Source organism: Aythya ferina, assembly GCF_964211825.1.
Source record: "Aythya ferina genome assembly, chromosome: 14".
NCBI classification, from domain to species: Eukaryota; Metazoa; Chordata; class Aves; order Anseriformes; family Anatidae; genus Aythya; species Aythya ferina.
The window spans coordinates 572276-593792 of record NC_140312.1 but is presented as its reverse complement, the minus strand read 5'-3'; the positions used below and the strand labels follow the sequence as shown (position 1 = coordinate 593792).

The following is a 21517-nucleotide window of genomic DNA, read 5'->3' as shown; positions in this document are numbered from 1 at the left end:
CCCGGCCGGCCGCCATTGGCCCGCCGCGCGGCGGCGCCGCCGCCCCATTGGCCGGTTGCTGCCCCAGCCCCGCCCCGCCCGCGCCCGGCAGGCTCCGCGGCGGGGCCGGCCGCTGGTTCCTGGAGCGGGCCTCGGCGGGGGAGGGGCCGGGGCAGCAACCGCCGCGGGCCGGGGGCGATGGTGGCGGCGGCGCCATGATCATAGAGAACGTGGACGCGCTCAAGTCCTGGCTGGCCCGGCTGCTCGAGCCCATGTGAGGAGCGGGCGGGGAGCGGGACGGGGCCGGGGCCGCCTCACGGCCGGGCCCGGGGCCGTTGGGGCCGGGCGTGAGGCGCGGGCGGCGCTCGGGGAGGGCCGGGCCCGGAGCGCGGCGGGGCCGCACCGGCAGCGGGAGCCGACGGGGCTGGGCCCGGGGCTGGGCCCGGCCGGATCCCGGCCGTGGGGTGCAGCCCCCGGCCCCGCGGCAGGCGGCTCCTTGGGGGCTCGGTGCGGAGCGGCCCCGCTGCCCTGCCGGCTGCCGGCCCGGTGCCTCGCCCTGAGGCAGCAGCGCTGGCTGCCGGCCGGGCCCCGCGCCCCTTGGGGCCGGGCAGGGGGCAGGGGTTGGGGCCAGGGCCCGCCCCGCCCGGCCCGCAGCCCCTGCCCGGCTGTGGCCGCCGCGTTGCGGTGCAGGAGCCCGGGAGCCGCTCCCGCGTGGAGCAGGGGCTGGGCAAGGTCAGGGAGGGGCAGAGGCAGCGGCGGGGGCTCTGTGCTCAGGGGCTGCGCCTTTCGGTGAGCGTGTGCGGAGAGCCGCGCGGTCTGAGAGTCTGTGGGCTCTTTGTTGTTAATTGCTGTGTCTGACGCGGCTTTCATCAGCTCTCGGAAACAGGCGAATTAATCTGGAGTCGAGCTGCCTGACTGACAGCTCACTGGGAATTCCTTCACCAGTTGTCATCTGCAGTTTTTTTTACGTTTGTTAGTTTAGTTTTTCATTATTTGAGGTGATTCGGGGGTCTACTGGCTCTATGCTATTTCCCTGCATTTCCGTGGTTAACGTTATTAAAAAGAAAATCGCTCCTCTCTTTAAATGTTAATTTAAAAATAAATCACCCAACTCTTCTGGGGTCCTTCCTACCCTCTGATAGTTTGCATTCACGTGTTTTTGAAGAGAGGCAGAGTGAGGAGCTGTGACACTGCCTCGGTACTGCAAAGCCACTTCAGTGCTGCAAAGCAGACACGCGGTGATTTTCCGGGAAGTTGCTGGGCTGCTCTGGGACGGCCACACTTGGTGGTGGCTGCGATGCGCTGAGGAAGCTGCAAAACACTGACGGCTGCTCAGTTGCCCTAGAGTTGGATCCTTGTTAAACAAGGCAGCAAGGTAGCTCTGCCGAAGCCCGCCTGAGGAAGGGGCGAAAGACTGGGAAGGCTGCCAGCTGCGGCAGGGCACGGGAGGTGGTCACAAGGCGATTAAAGTGTCTGGCTGTAATTGGGGAAAAAAGATTGCCATCGCAGATATCCAGGAGTGGCTGTGTCCGTGCCGGGTGTCAGAGCAGCGTCCCGTGGCTGTTGCTGGGCTTTCTGCAGTGGCCCTCCTGCACCAGCGCCCGTCTGACACGCGGTGGTTTGGGCGTTCTTCAGCAGAATCAGGAATGGTTCTTTCTCTCCGTAGATGTGATGCAGACCCGTCGGCTTTAGCCAACTATGTTGTGGCGTTAGTTAAGAAAGACAAACCGGAGAAAGAGCTGAAAGCTTTCTGTGCTGATCAGCTGGACGTCTTTCTGCAAAAAGGTACCGTGGTCTACGCTTCTGTATCTCTTGTTCCCTGGTTTTCATTTCAGTGTGTATGTGGGGGGAGAGTGATACGCTGTTGTTTCCTTCAAAATATTTCTTGTTATCCATAAACTGATTATTCCTTACAGAGTGTGAAGGAACAAAAATCTTGTGTGTGTTTTTTTTTCCACAAGATGGTTTTGTAGCCTGTCGTGTTCACAGTGGGTGGGAGGAAATCCTCTATAATAAAAGCTACCACTTGATTTGGTTTTAAAACATACATCATGCTGCCAGAAGTTTCCGTATCAGATATTTGATAGCTTCTGAAAACCTGACCCACGTTGATCTCTCAGGCTTCTGACAAGCTTCTCAGGGCAATTTGGTTTAAATTCAAAGTGTTAAATTGCTAATCCTGTAGCTAGCGGACTAACTGTGGATTTGATGTAAGTTTCAGTCACGCTTGGCCCTTAGAACATTGCAAATTTGTAAATGTGATTGAAGGAAAAGTCTCTTTTTTTTTTTTTGTCTTGTAATTCCATCTCCTCGAATGGAACTAACGTTCATTAACCTAAGGCATTGCTGCTCCTGATTTAAGCAGTCTACCCAGATTTTATTTTTTTTTGTGGTCTCTTCTGGTAAAGCCATTCCAAACAATGAACTTAAATTGGTATATAATCTTTCTTTGTCTTCTCTATCCACAGAAACTTCAGGTTTTGTAGATAAACTTTTTGAAAGTCTGTACACAAAGAGTTACCTTCCTTCTCTTGAACCCACGAAAGTAGAAGCAAAGCCTGCAAGTCAGGAAAAAGAAGAAGTCAAGGAGGAGGTAACCTTTTTTTTTTTTTCTCTACTTGTTTCTAATTTTCAAATTATCCCTGCCGTATCATCTGTGAGGTAAAATGCAAAAGCAAAATCTATTTTGTTGTGGCTAGTAATCTTTTTTTGTCCCTGTGTATCTGAATGGAAATGGAAGGTGATCATTCAGAAAGAACATTTACTTTTATCTAGGTTAATATCATTCAGAAATCCTATTCAGATGTCCCTGGCAATAAGAGCTGACAGTGATTTGAAAGGATTTAAGAGATGAGAAAGAAGGAAAAACATCCCAAATCATTTCCTGTTTCAATTTTGTATATTCTGTATGTCATCCAATCTTGTTTTGAAAGCAGGACCTTAAACTGGGCTATCCAGAGCCTTGTCAAGCCAATTCTTGAGTGTTTCTACCAATTCTTTATATATAATCTTAAACACGGATGAATTTTTTTTTTAATAAGCCTGCCTTGTAGTATTGTTTTGACTTCAAAAACTCTTAAATATTACTGCAGGAAAACTTTTGCCACCCAACTTTACAGTAACTTCTAAGCAAAGTAAAATAGCAAATGCATGAAAACGTACAAAATGCGTTCAAACAGATTTACAGTATTGGGGAAACTCAGACTTATAATACTGCGTTTGTTGAGGCCAGCGAGAAATGTGATTACTTCAACTATGTGAACAGGTTTGGTTTATTGTCTTTTTTTTTTTTGCCTTTTTTTTTCTGGCTTTAAAGCATTTATTTCAAAATGTGAATTACCGGCCTGTCTATGTTGAGAGAAGTAGTTCTCCTTTGTTGTGTTCCTACTATGAGATTCAGAAAATGCCTGGTTTGTATAACTGCTAATTCTAATGGGATAGAAAGTGGATATAACATTTGTCTTTTGTGAATCCTGTTTAAAAACAAAAATTCAAAGTAGCTTTACTTTGGAGCCTCTCCTCTAGAGAAAATCCTGAAAGATTTAAAGCACAGAGCCCATCAACCTGTGCAGTGTGATTACTTGACGTGCTTAGGTATTCTGTGCAAGTAATACTTAAAATGTTGTTTTATACAAGATACTAACTCTGTTATGAAATTAATCTTGGTCTTTTTCTTTTCATTAAAAAAAAAAAAAGAAGCTATGCTCATGCTTAATTGGTGGCTGTCTCTTAAGCAGAATTTTCAAGAATCAGTTGAAGAAGAGCGGGATGGCAGGAAAAAGAAGCATTCTAGTCCACAGAGAAGCCGGGGAGATTCCAGTGAACAAAGGCTAGTAGTTGAACCAAAATGCTGATATCTCCTTCTGTATTTGCTGGCAGTCTTTAACTGAGGATTTTTACCTCTTTCTTAGGATTTTCACAAAAGCAATGATTTCCTTCCCACTTTTCTCTGTCTGCAATGTGTTTCAGTGCTGATCTCATGCATGAGAACCCTTCACTAGATGTTAGTCTCTTTGGGAAAGGTGACAGGACTTTTCAAATGTTAATACCTAGGGATGCTCTCAGTTCCATTCTTTCCCTTGTTAGATAAATGAAAAGCATTGTTGGGGTGCGGCAGTGTTCTTACTGCCCCTCCCCTATACTTCACCCCCAACACACACTGTCAGCATTGTTTTTAGAACTTGTTCTGTTCATCTATAACTTTTCCACCTTTCCTACTTTTATTCATCCTCCTGTAGCGGGTTTCTATGAATGAGTGCTTCTGTATTTTTCTGTGTAATTGGAGAAATTCTGATTCAAATATATTTTATTTTTTTTTGCTGTCTAAACTGGACAGGATGGAAAAACGGTATGTTAATTTGCAAACTTGTTTTTGAATTGGGTTTCTCTTTTCATAAATATGGTCTACATATGTGTTTTTCTAGAACCAGAGAGAAAAAGAGAGATGATGGAAAATGGAGGGACTATGACAGATACTACGACAGGAGTGACTTGTACAGAGACAAGTCCAGCTGGCGACGAGGCAGGAGTAAAAGTCGTAGTAAAAGCAGAGGGGTAAGCCGAAGTCGTAGCCGCAGTAGGGGTAGAAGCAAAGACCGCGATTCAAGCAGAAATGTTGGTGAGTACTCAAGGTGTTGCTTTAGGACAAGATCTAATGTCAGTGACGTGTGGTGTACAGTCTAGCAGGCTGCAGATGTCCTTGAGCAGTCTGAGCAAATTTTGAGAACTTCATGTTGCTGAAATCATTAAGATTCTGTTCTTCAGAGTAGAATAATTAAGGGAATTGTGTTATTCACTAACATCTTAATTTATCCACAGGTGTATATCAGTAGCTGATATTTATGTGCTGTATGTGTTAACAAAGCTGTTGACTTTTCAAAGACGTGCTATATTTTTGCTAAGTAGTATAAATCTCTTTCACTTTGTTATTGTATATTCTTAGAGAAGTTTTCTTTCTAATTCAAGGTGGTTACCACACGTTGTGCTTTTAGGGCTAATTCAGAACTGTTGGAAAACTAAGAGGCACAGATTACCACACATTTCAGTGTGTGTTGAGGCCACTTTAGTTACTGGTTTGTTGCTTTTCTCCCCCTTTCTACTTCAAAAGAAAGCTGTAATCCAAGAAGGGATAAGGAGCAGAAATTAACTAATTTCTGAAGTTAAAACCCTGTTTGCATTATATTTAGTTTGTCTTCCATTGGTAAGACTAATCTGTTTTAAGAACAATTTAATGTGCAGAACACTGAATATTTAAGTAAACGTCTATGCTGTTGTGTAGTATCTTTTTTTCAGGTCTCTGATGCACAGAACAAAGTATGAAGATGTACTTAATTTGTGTTTTTGTTGGTTTTGTTTTGTTTTCTAAGCAGAGCACCGTGAGAGATCAAAATTCAAGAGTGAAAGAAATGATGTTGAAGGCTCATATAATCCAGTTTCTGTGTCTCCAAGTAACTCTACTGAACAGTATTCTTCTGCACAATCTATTCCCAGTGCTGTTACTGTAATTGCACCTGCGCACCATCTGGAAAACACAACAGAGAGCTGGTCAAATTATTATAACAATCACAGCAATCCCAGTTCATTTGGCAGAAACCCTCCACCTAAAAGAAGATGTCGAGATTATGATGGTAAACTGTTTTCTAGTCTTCGGTTTCCTACCTCGTTTCAATAATTCTGTAACTTTTTTTAGGTATTCAAGTTAAGTGTAGCAAGTCAAAATGCAGTAGATTGTGGTGTACCTTTATATGTAAAAATGCATGAATGCCCAATATTTTACTGGGAAAGGAACTTACCTTGCTGACAGCAGTTCATTCATAATGTGACAGCTGCTGGACAGAACATAAGGATTTTGTTCACAATGCTGCAGATTTGCCTTGGCAAATAACTTAATGACTGGCAGTTCTGAAAAAGATTTCACTACATGTGTTTAATGTAAAACGTACATATTCATGCTTTGTTTTTCCACGGCTTTTATTGTGCATACATACATATGTCTGTATGCTTTTATGGAAGATTACTATAATTTGAAGTATTTTGAAACCTCATCTGATAATGTTAAGTCATTGATTGTATGTTTTCTTTAGTAAGAAATTCCAGCAAAAACTGAGATGACATTAATTGTTGACAACTATTTTTTTTTTCCTTTAAGAAGATAAATAATTTTCTTGTTTTGCAGAGAGAGGATTTTGTGTACTTGGTGATCTTTGCCAGTTTGATCATGGAAACGATCCTTTAGTAGTAGATGAAGTTTCCTTGCCAAGTATGATTCCTTTTCCTCCACCACCTCCTGGACTTCCTCCTCCTCCTGGTATGCTTTTGCCTCCGATGCCAGGTCCAGCTCGCAATATGAGGATGCCAGTACCACAAGCTCATCCGCAGGCACCACCTCCTGTTGTGCTTCCTGTACCAAGTAAGTTAAACATTTTTCTGTTTTACTGTATGTCACAAAGTTAAAATGATGGCTCTTTCTGGAAAGGAATTTTTTTCCTAATGAAAAAAATTTGAGATCTATTCTATTGAAAGTTCTAATACATCTGTGTTTGTACTATACTATGTGTTGTTCTTAGCAGCTGAGATCTGTTTTAGCTCAACAGTGATCTGAGTCTGTTCAACCTTTTTTCTTATCTCGTTGCATATTGTAAATTCTGTGAAGAAAAATCTTAGTATATTGGATATATGGTCACTCTGTTTCAGTACTCTTGACTCCAGTTACACAATACATGCTGTCATAGTTGTAACAAGTAGCAGCAGTTATGGGATAAGAAATAGTTTTTGTATAGGGTTAACACGAGGCAATTAGTGGGCAGGCTTCTAGAAAACATTTTACAGTGGTAATAGAAGGATTAATTATGAAATTAATCTTGGGGAATATAGTTGTTGTTTGTGCTAGTTTTATTTCCAAAACAGTGGTGCTCGTGGTGAAACTGTGCCTGGCTACAATTACGTGAAAGGCACCTGTAGATTATATCTGTTCATACACACTTAGTCTTATTCCTGCCTTTGTTTCCGTGGATTATGTATTTTCACAAACCCTAATAGCAAAAGCTTAAAATGGCAAAGGTAGGAAATACCGTATTTACCTTATCTAAGGCAAGCTTTTCTACTTACCAGGATAACTTACTCAAAACTTTGCCTGAGCCTTTTAGAGGGTACTGAGTTGGCTTGCTGCTGTTCAGAGTTCTCTGATTGTAGTTGTGCTTTAGTACATTGCATAGGATTAATTCACTGCCCCTCTTTGGCTACATAGTAAATTGAAGTATGTGTATTGTATATGGTACAAACAAAGCAAAAATTAGTCAGATTCCTTGCCTGTTAATTCCTTTCACCCTGTAGTTTTTTGTTCTAGAACTGTAATCTAAATATTGCTGGTATGTCTTGCTCTGAGCAAGCCTTGATTCTCCATGGCAGAGCTGAGGGAGGAGCTGCTTTTGTTAATGCAAGCTCTAACAGTAATAAAGCTCTGGGGAAGAAAAATCGTGGGTTTTTTTTTTTCTTTTTTTTTTTTTTTTTTTCCCCTTCCCCTCCTTAAGCTTCTTTCTGGGAAAGGGAAAGTGTTGGAATCAGAGTAACGTAACAGAGTGGGACTTCTCATGCATTGTGATTATTTACAAGGAATAAACAAATCACACAGAATTGTTTGTACATTTTATCTGTGGAGTCTTAGTGATTCTATGATGTCGTTGTAGGACCACCTTTAACACAGTCAAGTTTGATAAATAATCGTGACCAGCCTGGGACAAGTGCCGTGCCCAGTCTTGCCTCTGTAGGAGCAAGGCTACCTCCTCCGTTACCCCAGAACCTACTGTACACAGTATCAGAACGTAAGCAAATTTCTTTTTTAAAATCTGCTTGGCATGTAAATTTACAAGTTCCTCTGCTTGTGTAATTAGAAGTGATTACCTTTATCTTCCTCCAGTGAATACAAATCTAAAAAGAAGTCTGATGGCTTTCCTTGTGGTCAGTGCTTCATCTGCTGTTACTGTGTGAGATAGCAGTAGTGTTCTGTCACTGTCTGAGAAAAGATCATTTGTCAGGAGCTTCTTTTCGGTTTCTTATTTTCAAAATAATAAAACTGTAGGATAAGAAAAAAAGTGTTCATCTTCAAGCTGTTTAGTAGAACATCAGTAGAGAAAAGATGCATCTGCAAACTTGTAATTACTGTTTAACTTGGTCTTTATTCCTACCCAATTTTGGCTACTATTTCATATGAGAGACTTTTTTCTCTCATCTGTGTACCAAAATTTTCTTTAGGTTCTTCATATGCATTAGTATTTTATTTCTGTTGTTGTTGTTTTTGGTTTTGTTTCAAAATTGACTTAATCCTGGCTTTCTAACTTAAGAAATTAAAAAAAGACTGCTTTCAATGGACATGATATCTTCCTTACAGAGCACTTTTTTATTTTTTTCATGAAAGGAATAACAAAATAGCTGGAGAAACCCAAATCATTCAGTTTAAATCAAATAAAATGTATATATCTTTGATAATGAAAATGGTAATGACATTTTCATGTTTTATGTGAGCAAAATAAGGTGATTAAAATCTGTTTTCTAATATACCTTTCTGGAATATTATAAATAATACAATGAATAATAATAAGTAATTATAATATTTATTGTTCTTTTTAACATAAATATTCTAGATTTTATTCAAATGAGAGCTCCAGTTTATGGTCCATGTCATTTCCTTCATGAATTCCATGCTTTTTAGAACATCAGTCACTCAAATATCTTGTTAGGATCTCTGTTCAGTTGTCTCCAAGTGCTGTCAGGCCATGCTACCATCAGATTCTTTCAGCTTCAGAGCTTCTTCTAAGGAGTGATTCTGTGTGTTGTAACTCACGGGGCATCTTTGACTTCAATTGCACTATGTAATTCTCTTCTCCAAAACCTGTGTGGAGGTTGATTCTCACGTCCTGTTCTTGGACTGTTATGGTTAAACTGCTGATGAACTGCTCTTGCAATTGCACGAAGAATCTTGGAAGAGAAACTTCTAGTTCAGCTCACACGAGTTTAATGAAAGTTCTTGGCAGAGTCTGAAACTCCTGACTGCAGATTCAGCACTGCATGACAAAACATCAGTGTTGAAGTTTTGAGGCATCTGTTTTAAATTGTCAAGTCTTCGTTGTCATTTTAGAACAAGGAGCTGACATGCAGAGTGCTTCAGGTCTTTTGGATCCCCCTGTATTGGCACCTGTTTCTGTTCCAGGATGTGCTGTGTTCCTATGGAGGCTTTTCATGGGTTTAATTCATTCAAGGTCTTGTATAGCTTTTCCATTTTATTGTTGGAAAAATACATCATCTTTGATGTACCTTGGACTAGAGGAACAACATGAGTCAATTCTGTCATCTTGTGTTCTCACAGTTGTCTCTTGTAGTTAAATAATCGTTAATACTTTAATGAAGGTAGGCAGCTAATCTCGCATAAATTAAGATAATTTAATAGGTAAGTATCAGTCAAATCTCCTGTTTTCTCAGCTTGCTTTGATTGGAATCGTTTAAGCCCATTCTTCTCCAAAAATCCTTCCCTGAAGTAACATCATCTGTTAGCGCAACAAAGACTCAAAATCTCTTTACATCTCAGGATAAGATGTAAGAATAAATGCTCATACTAAATATTTAGTTGCTCCCCGTGAAACACTGTCAGACTCAGTGAAGGATATGATACAGGAACCTCACTTCTTTTTCAGGCACTTCATCATCAGTACTCGATAGTTGTGATCTATGCACTTCGTACAAGCAGTAGCAGTCGTTGAAGGGGAATATGCCCAAATAGACTTAGGCGTAAGTTGAGATGAGGGCTTTAAATAGCTACACACATTGGCTCTACAACCTCTGTTCTCTCTTCTCTTCGTCCAAAACAGCTTCTGATTCTTGGACATCCATGCGTTTCCTTAAAGGAAAATTAACCCTGAGTCTTAAACGCATTTGAAAAATTCTTTCATTTCTCTCCTTTTTTTATAGATACATATGAGCCAGATGGCTATAACCCTGAAGCTCCTAGTATTACCAGTGCTGGTAGATCTCAATATCGACAGTTCTTTACAAGAGCACAAACGCAGCGTCCAAATCTAATTGGCCTAACATCTGGGGAGATGGATACAAATCCAAGAGGTAGGAAGGGTTTCTAGTCATTGCTGTTGCTATTTTTGTCCGAGAACGTCAACACTTATTTTCCCCTTTTTCAGGCTAAAAGCAGCATATTTTTTTTCTCACTGATCTAGTATTTCAGAGCAATTTTCAGACATCTCAACTTTTTTTAAAAACGCTAATACGACCATATTGAAGTAACAGCAGACTTACTGATTAAAAATAACCACTGGCTTGGAAATGTTACAAGGTTGGTTTGTTTTGGTGTTTTTTGGTTGGTTGGGTTTTTATTCGTCTTTAGCCTACAAAGGTACTTTTTGAGTGCTGTTGCTTCTAGAAGGAACAATGATACAGCAAGCTGACTTTAAACAGTATGTTTGGAAGAAACTTCTGATTTGCCAAGGGCATGTTTAAGAGCTGGGGCACAGATGTCTCGTCTGGTTCAATAGTAGTTGCGAGGGGAGCTATCATGTTTTTGTACTTGATGGTCTGACTTTGTCAGCCAGATGCTATATTAAAATAATTGTTGCAGGTAGAATTCTAATTCTCCTAGCCTGTAGAAATCCCAGTCTACATTTAAGTAATTCTGAATCATAAGCTGGATGAATGTGGATGTAGCGTGGCATGTACAAAGCCTCTTTTAGGATAGAGAAGAAGTCAAGGTTCTTCAAAGAAATTTTTGTTCTGCTAGCGTAGCTTTCTTTCTCCTTCCTGCTTTCTCCCCATGATCTGTAAGGGAAAAGTTGGTAAATTTCAGTGTTTATTGTTACACTTCAGTGCTTCTTAGTGGATAAGAAAGGGGTTTTTCCCAGTATTTCCTTCCCGTGACTCATCCTATAAAGAATATTTTTAAATGTTATTGTAGAAATTGTTGTTGCTGTTTTCATCTTAATAAATGTCATAAAGGCAGGGTTGGGGCTCTATTGCTGGTCTCTCTAAGAACCCATTCCAGTTGTAAGGAATGAGTCTGTGTTTGGTTATGGTGCTTCAGGCCACTTGTTTTGCTGCCTTTGTCAAGTACCTGAAAGGTTTACTCTGAAATCATCCTCCAATGTAAGACTGAAACTGTATGCCTGAAAAAGCCTAGTCTTGTTTTTTCTTACGAGTGTAATCAGCAGAGCTCTGGCATATATAAAAACCACAGAAAATTGATTTACAACTCAGACTTCTTTTTAGGAGTTGAATATTTGGCATACACAAGAAGCCAACAGCAATAGCGTAATTTTCAAATGGATGTAATAAATACTTGGCAAATTATGATCTAGTGCTTCGGATTTGTGTTTGTAGAATTTGCTTCAAATAATAAATTTAACATCTCTGAGAATATAATTTCATGCTGTAGCTGTGCTCAATTGACAGTTGCTGTTGCTGAAAACTGGATGGAGGGGTGGCGAGGGGATAGCAGTGGGAGGAATGGGTTCTTGGTTGCCTTTCACTATCAAAGGTTAATTCAGGGAAAGTTGGTTGTTTATTAAGCCCATGCCACATTCCAGAACTCTAAGCCAAAATCTCAGAATGTAGTGGGTTGTTTTGTTTTGTGGTGCTGGTGGTCTGCAGAACCTAAAGCTTCAGTACCTGCAAAATTAAGTTTTATTTTTGTTTCTTCAAACTGATACTAATCTTGAAGGTCGAAAATCCCATCTCTGCTTGCAGGACTAAATGCTTGTTTTCCTCAGATTGGTTTGTTAGGCTAGCAAGCAATCTCTGAAGTAACTTTATAAACAGAACGTAGTTTTATTTCTTAGGTTTTTAAAATCATCTCGATCTTGTTGTTTAAATGCAAGCTCTGTCAATGTTTCCATTGATGTATGATAAACAATACATCTTTTCCATTCCATTCCTTTCCTCCAGCTGCCAATATTATCATCCAGACTGAACCTCCCATTCCCATTACGAATAATAGCAGCAATGTAACTAGAGTTGTGCTTGAACCAGACAGCAGAAAACGATCTCCAAGTAGCATGGAATGTCCACCGCTGAAGAAACCATGGTTGGGAAAGTAAGAATTAATGACTGCAGTTGACTAACTGGAATGCACTTTAATGCTATCAGTGCTGTAAATAGAGCGATTCATTAGTCCCTGTAACTTGAGTGGGCTGAGTCAGAAAATCTATGTCCAAATAATAATCGGAGACTAACTACTAGGGGGTAGGGTAGTTCGGTTGTTGTTACTCTCTAGTCTGTACTTCTAATGAGAAAATAAAAGTTAAATGTGTGTTAACAATGGCTGCCCTACTTCGGTGCATTTATGTCTTTCTGAACGAATATCTTGTTCTCGTTTTCTCTAGGCAAGCAAATAACAACCAGAATAAGCCAGGATTTTTGAAAAAGAATCAGTATACTAATACCAAATTAGAAGTTCGAAAAATTCCACCAGAAATGAACAATATTACACAGCTCAACGAACACTTCAGTAAATTTGGAACTATTGTAAACATTCAGGTAAAAAACAAAGTACAATTTTATTTCTGCATGTGGGTATTTTATTTCCCCTGGAGCCTTCTTGAATACAGTAGCCGTACTTTGTTTCTGAGAAATCTTAGCGGAGACTAACAAAAGTAGGTAATCAAATTCAAAAAAGCCTTTTCTTGGTCCTCTGCCTTCATGAGGTCTTATAACATTTGAAAGTCTTGCAAATTTAACAGTATCTATCAGGCTTTTGAGCAACTTGAGCATAAATTTTGAGAGAGATCTTCCAGCAAATTCTGTTTTGTATGGAAGTCCTGCATTATTTCTTAGGATTTGGGCAATGATGCTACAGGAGAGTCTTTATGCATCAGTTTACTATCATTTTGCATCCTAGAATTGGCTCAAATTCAGTGGTGTTTCTTGCATTATAAGAAGTGGAAAAGCACTGTATAAGCAAAACGCAGGTAGTTGCATTGTTAAAGTACTACTTAATTTCCTTTTGTTTTGTTTACACAAAACAATGGCCTCCAGAGTCCTTGCTTAGAGGTCTGAATAAAGACATACCTGGGAGGCCTCCCTATTTCTTGAGTTGACGGTTTTAGCCTAGCCCAGAAGATAGTAATTAAATGATGCATTTAAAACACATTACCTCAACCATATCGTACTACAAAGTATGTTTTTATTTCTGTGATTAATTTTTGGGGGAAAATTTGTCTGTTTCATGATTGCTGGATAATGTTTCTTTGGAAATATGGTGAATCTTTGCACTACGTATCCTTGGACAATGTTTTTATTTCAGAAGAGTAGAATAAAAAGCTTTGGGCTTTGTATCAGCCTCTTCAGTCATATCCCAATAGTGTTTTACTGTGCTTTGATTATCCAGTGATATTTGGTGGAGAAGTCTCTTTTATTTATTTGATTTTATTTTACTGCATATAGTCTTTGCTGTAATTATGTGTGTTTTCCAAAATGTACTTGGCTTTAATTATATAAAATAGTTACCTTCATTTTTGAGCTATTAATATCGTTAGATATTCCACTTATTCCTGCAGATTATTTGTAGGTTGGTTTGCTACTGGTTGAGATGTTTTCTTTCTTGAGAAATAATGTATTTTTATGACCTTTTGTTTTAGGTTGCTTTTCAGAATGATCCTGAAGCTGCACTAATTCAGTACTTAACTAACGATGAGGCCAGGAAGGCAATTTCAAGCACAGAGGCAGTTTTAAACAACCGGTTTATAAGGGTGTTGTGGCACAGAGAAAGTGAACAGAATCCCCCATTGCTGCAGCAACCACAGCAGCAGTCACCCTCACAGTCTCTTCATCACCAGCTTCACCTTCAGCAGCAAGCCCTGACCACGCCTCCAGCCGTAACGATGCATAGCAATATGTCAAAGGTATGCTTTCATAAACAAACCTTCGATATGCTGAAGGTTATCAGTGTTCTTAAGTGACAGCTGTTGACTTTAAAAATGCAGAGTACAGAGCCTTTCCCATTTATTTTTGTAATATCTGTTGATACACAGGCAATGAGTAAACCTCTGGCCTCTGGTGCCTATGTCCTTAATAAAGTCCCAGTGAAACGTCGCCTTGGAGCAGCAGGTGGAAGTCAGTCTGATTTAAGTCAGGCTGGGGCTGTAGGAGAGGATTCTCAGGTATGTTTCTGAAAGCTGACCTTCTTTATACTCGCTTAAAGCTTTTACCCATTAGCTGAAAAAGGGACCTAGCAAATAGAACTTGACAATTCTGTTCCTAGTAGATTATTTCCTTATCACTGAAGTTCTGTACAATGTGGTCAGTCACTTCTTAGTTTCATTAGCTGCTTATATATACTAGGGAGAATTATTTCAGAAACAAAGTACCACTATTTTAAGTATCATAAAATATTTTTGGCAGTGCTTCCTATTAAACAAATTTGACAGCCTACATGGGACGTCAGCTTTTTGTTGATAAATCTGATTGCTTTTCCCAGTGAGGTATAGTGACTGTTACTGCCTTATTTCTTTTAAGTGTTTGATCTGTAAGCGTGATGTTAGTTTGTGTTACCAAGCTGAATATAGTGCAGTTACAAAAGATTGGCTTCAGCAGTGTTCCTAGTGGATATTGGGATACAAAGGCAATTTTGGATAACGACTGAAATAAATTATCTTGTTAAAACATTTTCTGCAAAAGTGTGTAACATGATTGCTTCCAAGCAAGTTGACCGTTAGATTAATGACTTTATGCATGTATTTTAATTTACGAATCGTTGCATAAATCTGGAAGCTTGTGTTTGTTTTATAGAATATCTCCCTTTAAACTATATGATGGTGGTATATCACATTCATTTTAACCTATTACATATTTCTGTGTGTGTGTATTTTTACAATTTCAGACGTTTCCTACTTCTACAAGCCACTCAAAAACGGTTTACAGTACTTCAAATTTAAAGACAGCTATGAAGCCTGGTGCAGGGTCTAAACCTCATGATGTGCAAGAAGCTCTTAAAAAAAAACAGGTGCTCTGCTATATGTTGACGACAGTGTAGTGGTCAAAGTACTTTAAAAAGAAAGGACTGAAAGACACATTAAACCTCAAATACTGCTATGTAGCTTTCTACACATGATCAGTGTAGCTCTTATGATTCACTTTTGCAGATGCAGGTTGAGGGTTGGTGTTTTTGTTTTTAAAGAGCGAGCGATAAGGGGTTGTTGATATTTTTCTGGTTTTAATCTCTGTAGATGTGAAAACTTAAACGACAGCACAGGATATTCAAGGGGTGTTGGAAAGAAAGGAAAAAAATAATAGATTACCTCAGAGCAGGAAGTGGGCAAGTTTTAATTGTTACTTTCCAGAGCAGATATAATTAATACTAGTGTAGTTCACAGACTAGTAGTTTTTATTATGGCTCTTGCTTATATATCTTGAAGAAGAAAATATGACATACGAGTACATACAATGCTAGACTGCTTTTTCTGATTCAAAGAGTTTTCTTCTCACAGGAGGCAATGAAACTCCAACAAGACATGAGGAAAAAGAAGCAAGAGATGTTAGAAAAACAGATAGAATGTCAGAAGGTAAGTTTGGAACGGCTTCCAGTAAATGTGTTTTGATTTTTTTAGGTATCTGTTCAGTGCTGTTCTTGCTAAAGTTTTATATTCCTGCTCTTTTATTAATACATAGATGTTGATATCCAAGCTGGAGAAAAATAAGACTATGAAACCAGAAGAGAGAGCAGAAATAATGAAGACCTTAAAAGAGCTAGCAGGAAAAATATCTCAATTAAAGGATGAGTTAAAAACTTCATCTGCAACCTCTACACCATCAAAATTAAAGTCCAAGACAGAGGTATTTATTGTACAAGACACTTGGTCATCAATCTCCTATAATTGTTTCTAATGATGTGTCCTAAAAACACAACACTGTTAGATCGGTGTAATTCCCAGCAGTATTTTGAATTTGAGCGATAGCTATGGAGAACCAAGCAGTAGTTTTAAGTACCTTGGGTGACCCAGTTTGCATATAACCTACTCGAGCTTGTTCCTGTTCTGAAGTGTAGAATTCTGGGTCCCTCCAAAATGTGGGGGGAAGCACATGGAGGCAAGTAAAACAAACAACTGAATTTAGAGGAAAATATGGAAGCTGTGTGCTGGTCCGCCTTTATCTTTTATATAAATTTATTGCTAAGGTGGAATTAAATATTAAAAGCAGACATTCATGTTCTGCTTTTCCCATGCACTGTCTCTTTCTATACATTTCTCTTAAAGGCACAAAAGGAACTTCTAGATGCAGAACTGGACTTCCATAAAAGACTTTCTTCTGGAGAAGACACAACTGAACTGCGAAAAAAGCTAAATCAGTTACAAGTAGAAGTAAGTGTGTCTGCATTTATGTTTCTAATGTATTTGATATATAAATGTTTTAAATCCTTTCAAGCTGCAGATAAGCTTTATATATTATTTGCCTTTTTTTTTTAAACAGGCTGCCCGTTTAGGTATCTTGCCTGTTGGTCGAGGAAAGACAATGCCAGCTCAAGGAAGAGGAAGAGGGCGGGGTCGTGGTGGGAGAGGAAGGGGCATGTTGAATCACATGGTGGTAGACCATCGTCCCAAAGCACTAACAGTTGGAGGATTTGTTGAAGAAGAAAAAGATGAATTGTTACAGCACTTCTCTGTAAGTATTAGGTTACGTTAAATAGAGAAACGGGAGAGGAGAGTTGGAGATGCAAGTCTTTATTTCTGTAATACAAACAAATTTATCCTGAATTCATGGAACAGGCTATGGATAACCAGTTTCAAGAGTTATCAAGGATGTAAATATAATGTCTTTTATAGGTGATTTACAGTAGCTGCCCAATGCATTCCTTTAATAGGAAAAGCCAAATGGCTTCATCTTATTAATTCTGTAAGTTAAACTTATTTACAAACTTGTACAGAAAATAGCTGCTGGTTTGCAAGCTGAGTTAATCGATATGTTAGTATCAGACCTGAGTTAACACAATAAAAGATAAACACATTGGACATTTCCTTCAGTTAACACTACCCAGAATAAAATGTTTCCCTTTGCAAACCTAGTGAATTTGTACGGGGGATAATCTAATACTTCGTAAATAGATAAATTTGTGTGTGTGTTTGTTAGTTTGATGCTTTGTCCTTTTTTTTTTTTTTTTTTTTTTTTTTACATCTATCATTGCTGTGTACATTCAATTTTTTAACATTATGCAGTATACCGTTTCTAAAGATGCAATGTTCTGTTAATCTAGCCATACTAGACTTTTTTTTTCCTGTTCCATGAAAAAAATGTTCTGTACTTAGCATATTCAGGAGCTATATAGCAAAGTTTGATTCCTACTGATCAAATCTCTTCTTTTGCAAGTAAATAAGCTCTAAAGGACTTAACAGCTCTGTAGTAGTACAATATTGAAAGGCAGAAGATATAAAGTGGTGAATTCTCTGGATTCACCTGTCAGCTATATAGTGCCTTTTCTCCTGCAAAATAAACCCCCACTTATTAGAACGTTAATGTCTGAGCTGTTGCCCAAAAATACAAGTACAAATGCTACAGCATTGCCAGATGATGCAGCTGAGATTTGTCTCTCTTTTCTGCCCAAAAAATAGCAAGGTTTCAGTAGTGCTGTGGTACAGAACAATGTATTTGTAGTACATGATGATCATGTTTCTGGAGGAGAATATTACTATTTTTCCTAATCAGTTTTTCCTCTTACAGAAATTTGGAGATATTGAAGACCTTCAAGAAGAGGATTCCCCACTAAGTGTTGTTCTAACTTTTAAATCTCGCTCTGAAGCTGAGAATGTAAGTGAAATAATGGATTATTTTTTTTCCTGGTTCCAAACTACTCATGTCTGCTTTCTTGTGTTTTAAAATTGAGCTAGCTTTGATCCTGCTATTTCAAGCTAGATAGTGCAAATACTTGTTGCTTTTACGTATAGTTTGCTAAAAGGTGAAATAACTCATGTTTAATAACATGAGTTAGTAAAGGTCTTTTCTGATGTAGGTTCAATGTTCCCATCAGTGTAGAACTCTGTTAGTCTTTTCAGATTGATAGTAGATGAGCATTGTTTATAGGTTCAGGTTTAAATGAAGTTGCTCTTGGAGACTGAAGCAGATGATTATTATGTGTTTGAGATATTTTGATACACCTCTGCCGTGATAGGTATTCACTGGGTCTAGCTCATTATTGATGATCTTAAAAATCCTTTACTTGATTCTCTTTTTGAAAATATGTTCATTTTAAACACAATGTAGGCTGCTAACCAGGGATCCCGGTTCAAAGACCGAAGACTACAGATATCATGGTACAAACCTAAGGTACCTTCTGTGTCAACAGAAATTGAGGAAGAGGAGCCTAAGGAAGAGGTATGAAAATATGTTGATAAAGTTATCACTCTTTTAACGGTCTAAAAGCTATGAGCTCTTTTCAGATAGGTTTTTTGTTTACTGAGAAATTCCATTAAATGTTTCTGCAAGCCAGAAACTGAACTGTTTTTCAATAGTCAGGTACAACTTCCATGTTTTAAAAAAGGAAAGAAAAAAATAAATCCATTCCAAAAACTTAGATTTTTAAATTGAAATGATAAACATCACATCCTCACATATGTACATGCTGCTAATCTTTTTTTCACTTTATTAATTCTCTACTGAGGGATAAGTTCTGTACATGTATATTCTTAGATTGTAATTATGAACACTTTAAGGCTTTTAAAGGCTTTTCTGCCTAGGCATTTGACAGAAACTTGTTTCAGAGAGGGTGGGTGGTTGTTTATTCCTGCTTTCTTTGAAGTTTGGCTTCCTTTCCCTTTCTTATGTGTGAGACTACTGTTCTTTCCTAAAGCTTGTGGTAAATAGTTGTGTGCATTTCAGTGAGATTTATTGTAAACAAGAACCTGATGTAAAGAGCAATGGGGAGTCTGTGTTGTCGTACAAGTTTCCTAGGATACAGCATGGAACTTCTTTGTTTAAAAACCATTTTTTTCTTTATCTAGGAGACTGAAACCTCAGATTTATTTTTGCATGAAGATGATGATGATGATGATGAAGATGAGGATGAATCCCGTTCTTGGAGAAGATGAAACTTGATGTTGGAAATGTATAATTTTAGGAATATAGTTCAAGCTATATCTTTTAAACTTTTATTTAAGAAAGTTGATGAGCCAAAAAAAGCTTTACTTTCTTTTCAAACCACAAGATTTAAAGTGAGCAAAGTTTGTTATAAAAACATTTCAGATAAGAGCTGTGATGCCAAGCTAGCCAAAGGCCCAGTAACTTTTTACAGAATTATCAAGCTCACCAGGGTGGTGATTCTTTTCTATTTAAGAAGGTTAAAAAGAGAGAAAGAAAGTGAATATTAGTATTTTCCTGTCCTATTTTCGTGTCACCTGTATTACCTTGTTTTGTTTTTTATAATGTGATTGATTTGTTAGCTTATAATTGAAAAGATGTTACAGGTTTTATTTAGCAATATTACAGGCTTGGGGGAAAGACACAAACTTTCATTAAATGTTATGAAAGAAAAAATGCCTCATTTACTAATTGAAAAAAGGTAGCATTTTATTTCATATGCAATCACTCACTGTAGAAATTATTTGTGGCTAAATTCATCCTTCACTTATTTAAGGATGTTTGAAGGCCACACAGTTTCTATATTCTGGTTTTTGTCAGAGGAGATGGAAAAAGTAATTCAACAGGTTATTACTATAATATTGTCCAGTTCACTCTGTTTCTTCAAATCCTGCTCCACAAAAACATCAGCAACGACACAGATTTGAGTGAGTGTTTGAGATTTCCTTCTGTAGTTTCAGTACAGTGTTCAAATTTAAATTATACTGTTCATCTCTTGCATCTCAGTATTTGTGAATATGATGTTTTATGCTTTCCCCAAAAAGAATGAAATTGGGAACTGCTCACCAGCCATTAGAAACTCTTCTTCCATCCCTGTTTTATTTATGTTCAAGCCAAATCTGTAAAGTGTTCAGAGCAAAATATTTTTATCCAAAAAATGTCAGTCTGCTGGTCAGCAAGCCCTCAGAGTAGTGTTCAGACCTGGTTTGGGAATGTTAACCATTTATCTTCAAGTATAGTTTTGTTCAGACACATTTAAGGTGAATACCGTTACATTCTTACTTGCCTCGTCACTTTACCATATTTAAAAAAAAAAAAAAAAAAAAAAAAAGGAAAAAGCAAACACACACCAAAAATGGTGTATAATAATAGAAATTAGTATAACAAGTTTAGATACTTAAGCCATGTATCTTAACTGTTATGTGGCTTTTGCAGTTCATGAACAAGTGTTATATAGGAAGCGTTTTCCTTAACTCTCTGTATTTGTACCGTACACTTTTCAGTACATTTTTATGTACTTTTCTATACAAAATAAACAATGTCGGTGCAAAACTGTGCTCCTCTTTTGAATAGTTTACCAGAATTATTTGTCAGCAAATTCCCAACTAAAGAAAAATTTGCATCAAGACCTCTAAATTTCAGTGGCTCTGAACTTAGCTAATGACATGGAGTTGAGCAAGCCTTTGAATTTACTGTTCCCCTGTTACCTTTTTGCTGTGGTGGAATATTAAAAATCAAAATAGTATTTTTTTTGTTTGTTTCCTTGTCAGTTGAAGATAATATGCCTTTCAGTATTCTTCTTCACATTAAAACCTCTTTTTATAATTAGGACTTTCCTGCTAATATTGAGGCTAAATTGCGTACATAAAGAAACAAGGGAAAGCCAATCCTACATACTTAGAATGTCTTGATTTTTCTCCCATTATCTCTAATGTTTTTTTAATGTCTGTGGCTCAGTCAGTGTATATTTTGAAAAATCCATTGCAGCAACCATATTTGAGTCCTGACAGTTTAAAAATGATAGAGGGAACAAAGGATTTATATATTTTTTTGTACAGAGTTTTTTCTTAAACTGTATAATTTTGTAAATATTTTGCTTTTTGTGTACTAAAACTACCAGCGTATAGATTTCAATAAGAACTGTTGTATTTTTGTATTTGGAAAATGAAAATTACAGTGAATGAATGAAGCTGTAAGAAAAATTGCAGTAGCCTTTGACACGCGTAGAATGGGATTCCTTTTCATATGGTTTTAGCTCTAAAATGACACCTGATTGGCACGCTATATTCAGGGACACTCGCCCTTTCCCACACGTGCTGGCTTTTCAAGTTGGGCAAGACAGGAAGTAAGCGACTGTGGTAGCTTTATTTAATGATTTTTGGAGAGCTTCACATGATTACTTTTTTTTTTTCCCTTTAGAGTACACATTGGCAGGCTTACATAAATCCTCAAGTGACATCCCAAACATGATTTGTAAATGCTGAGGCACAAAAATGAGTTGTGCCTCTGAACTCAGCTTGTGTATTGAAAGCATGCTATTATTATATTATTGGGGATTTAAGTGATGGGCAGCATAGCAGTATCTGACTTGCGGTGTTTAAGGAGTAGAAAAGATGCTTGAAAGTGACCTTCATTTTGCCAAAGCTTATCTCCCTGTACCTTAGGATGTATGTACTAGGCAATATTAAACTGTTCTTTTTTTTTG

At 38.3% G+C, this 21517-nt stretch overlaps 1 protein-coding gene across 9 annotated transcripts; it reads left to right on the top strand.

Moving 5' to 3' along the window:
* Positions 1-78: 78 nt before the first annotated feature.
* RBM27 (RNA binding motif protein 27) lies at positions 79-21517 on the top strand. 9 transcript variants are annotated; one of them, XM_084535405.1, is made up of 21 exons: positions 83-253; positions 1646-1764; positions 2448-2572; positions 3714-3808; positions 4404-4597; positions 5346-5606; positions 6155-6388; positions 7665-7799; positions 9940-10089; positions 11917-12064; positions 12354-12507; positions 13608-13871; positions 14001-14129; positions 14849-14971; positions 15456-15530; positions 15637-15801; positions 16221-16325; positions 16435-16626; positions 17680-17766; positions 18220-18330; positions 18957-21517. In XM_084535405.1, exons 1-21 carry the CDS (start codon positions 195-197, stop codon positions 19041-19043), a joined length of 3012 nt encoding a protein of 1003 aa, XP_084391531.1. In that variant the 5' UTR covers positions 83-194; the 3' UTR covers positions 19044-21517. The 9 variants fall into 9 exon arrangements, with proteins under 9 accessions (XP_084391535.1, XP_084391531.1, XP_084391536.1 ...); XM_084535406.1 differs by having other exon boundaries at positions 86-253; positions 3717-3808; XM_084535407.1 differs by having other exon boundaries at positions 86-253; positions 5349-5606.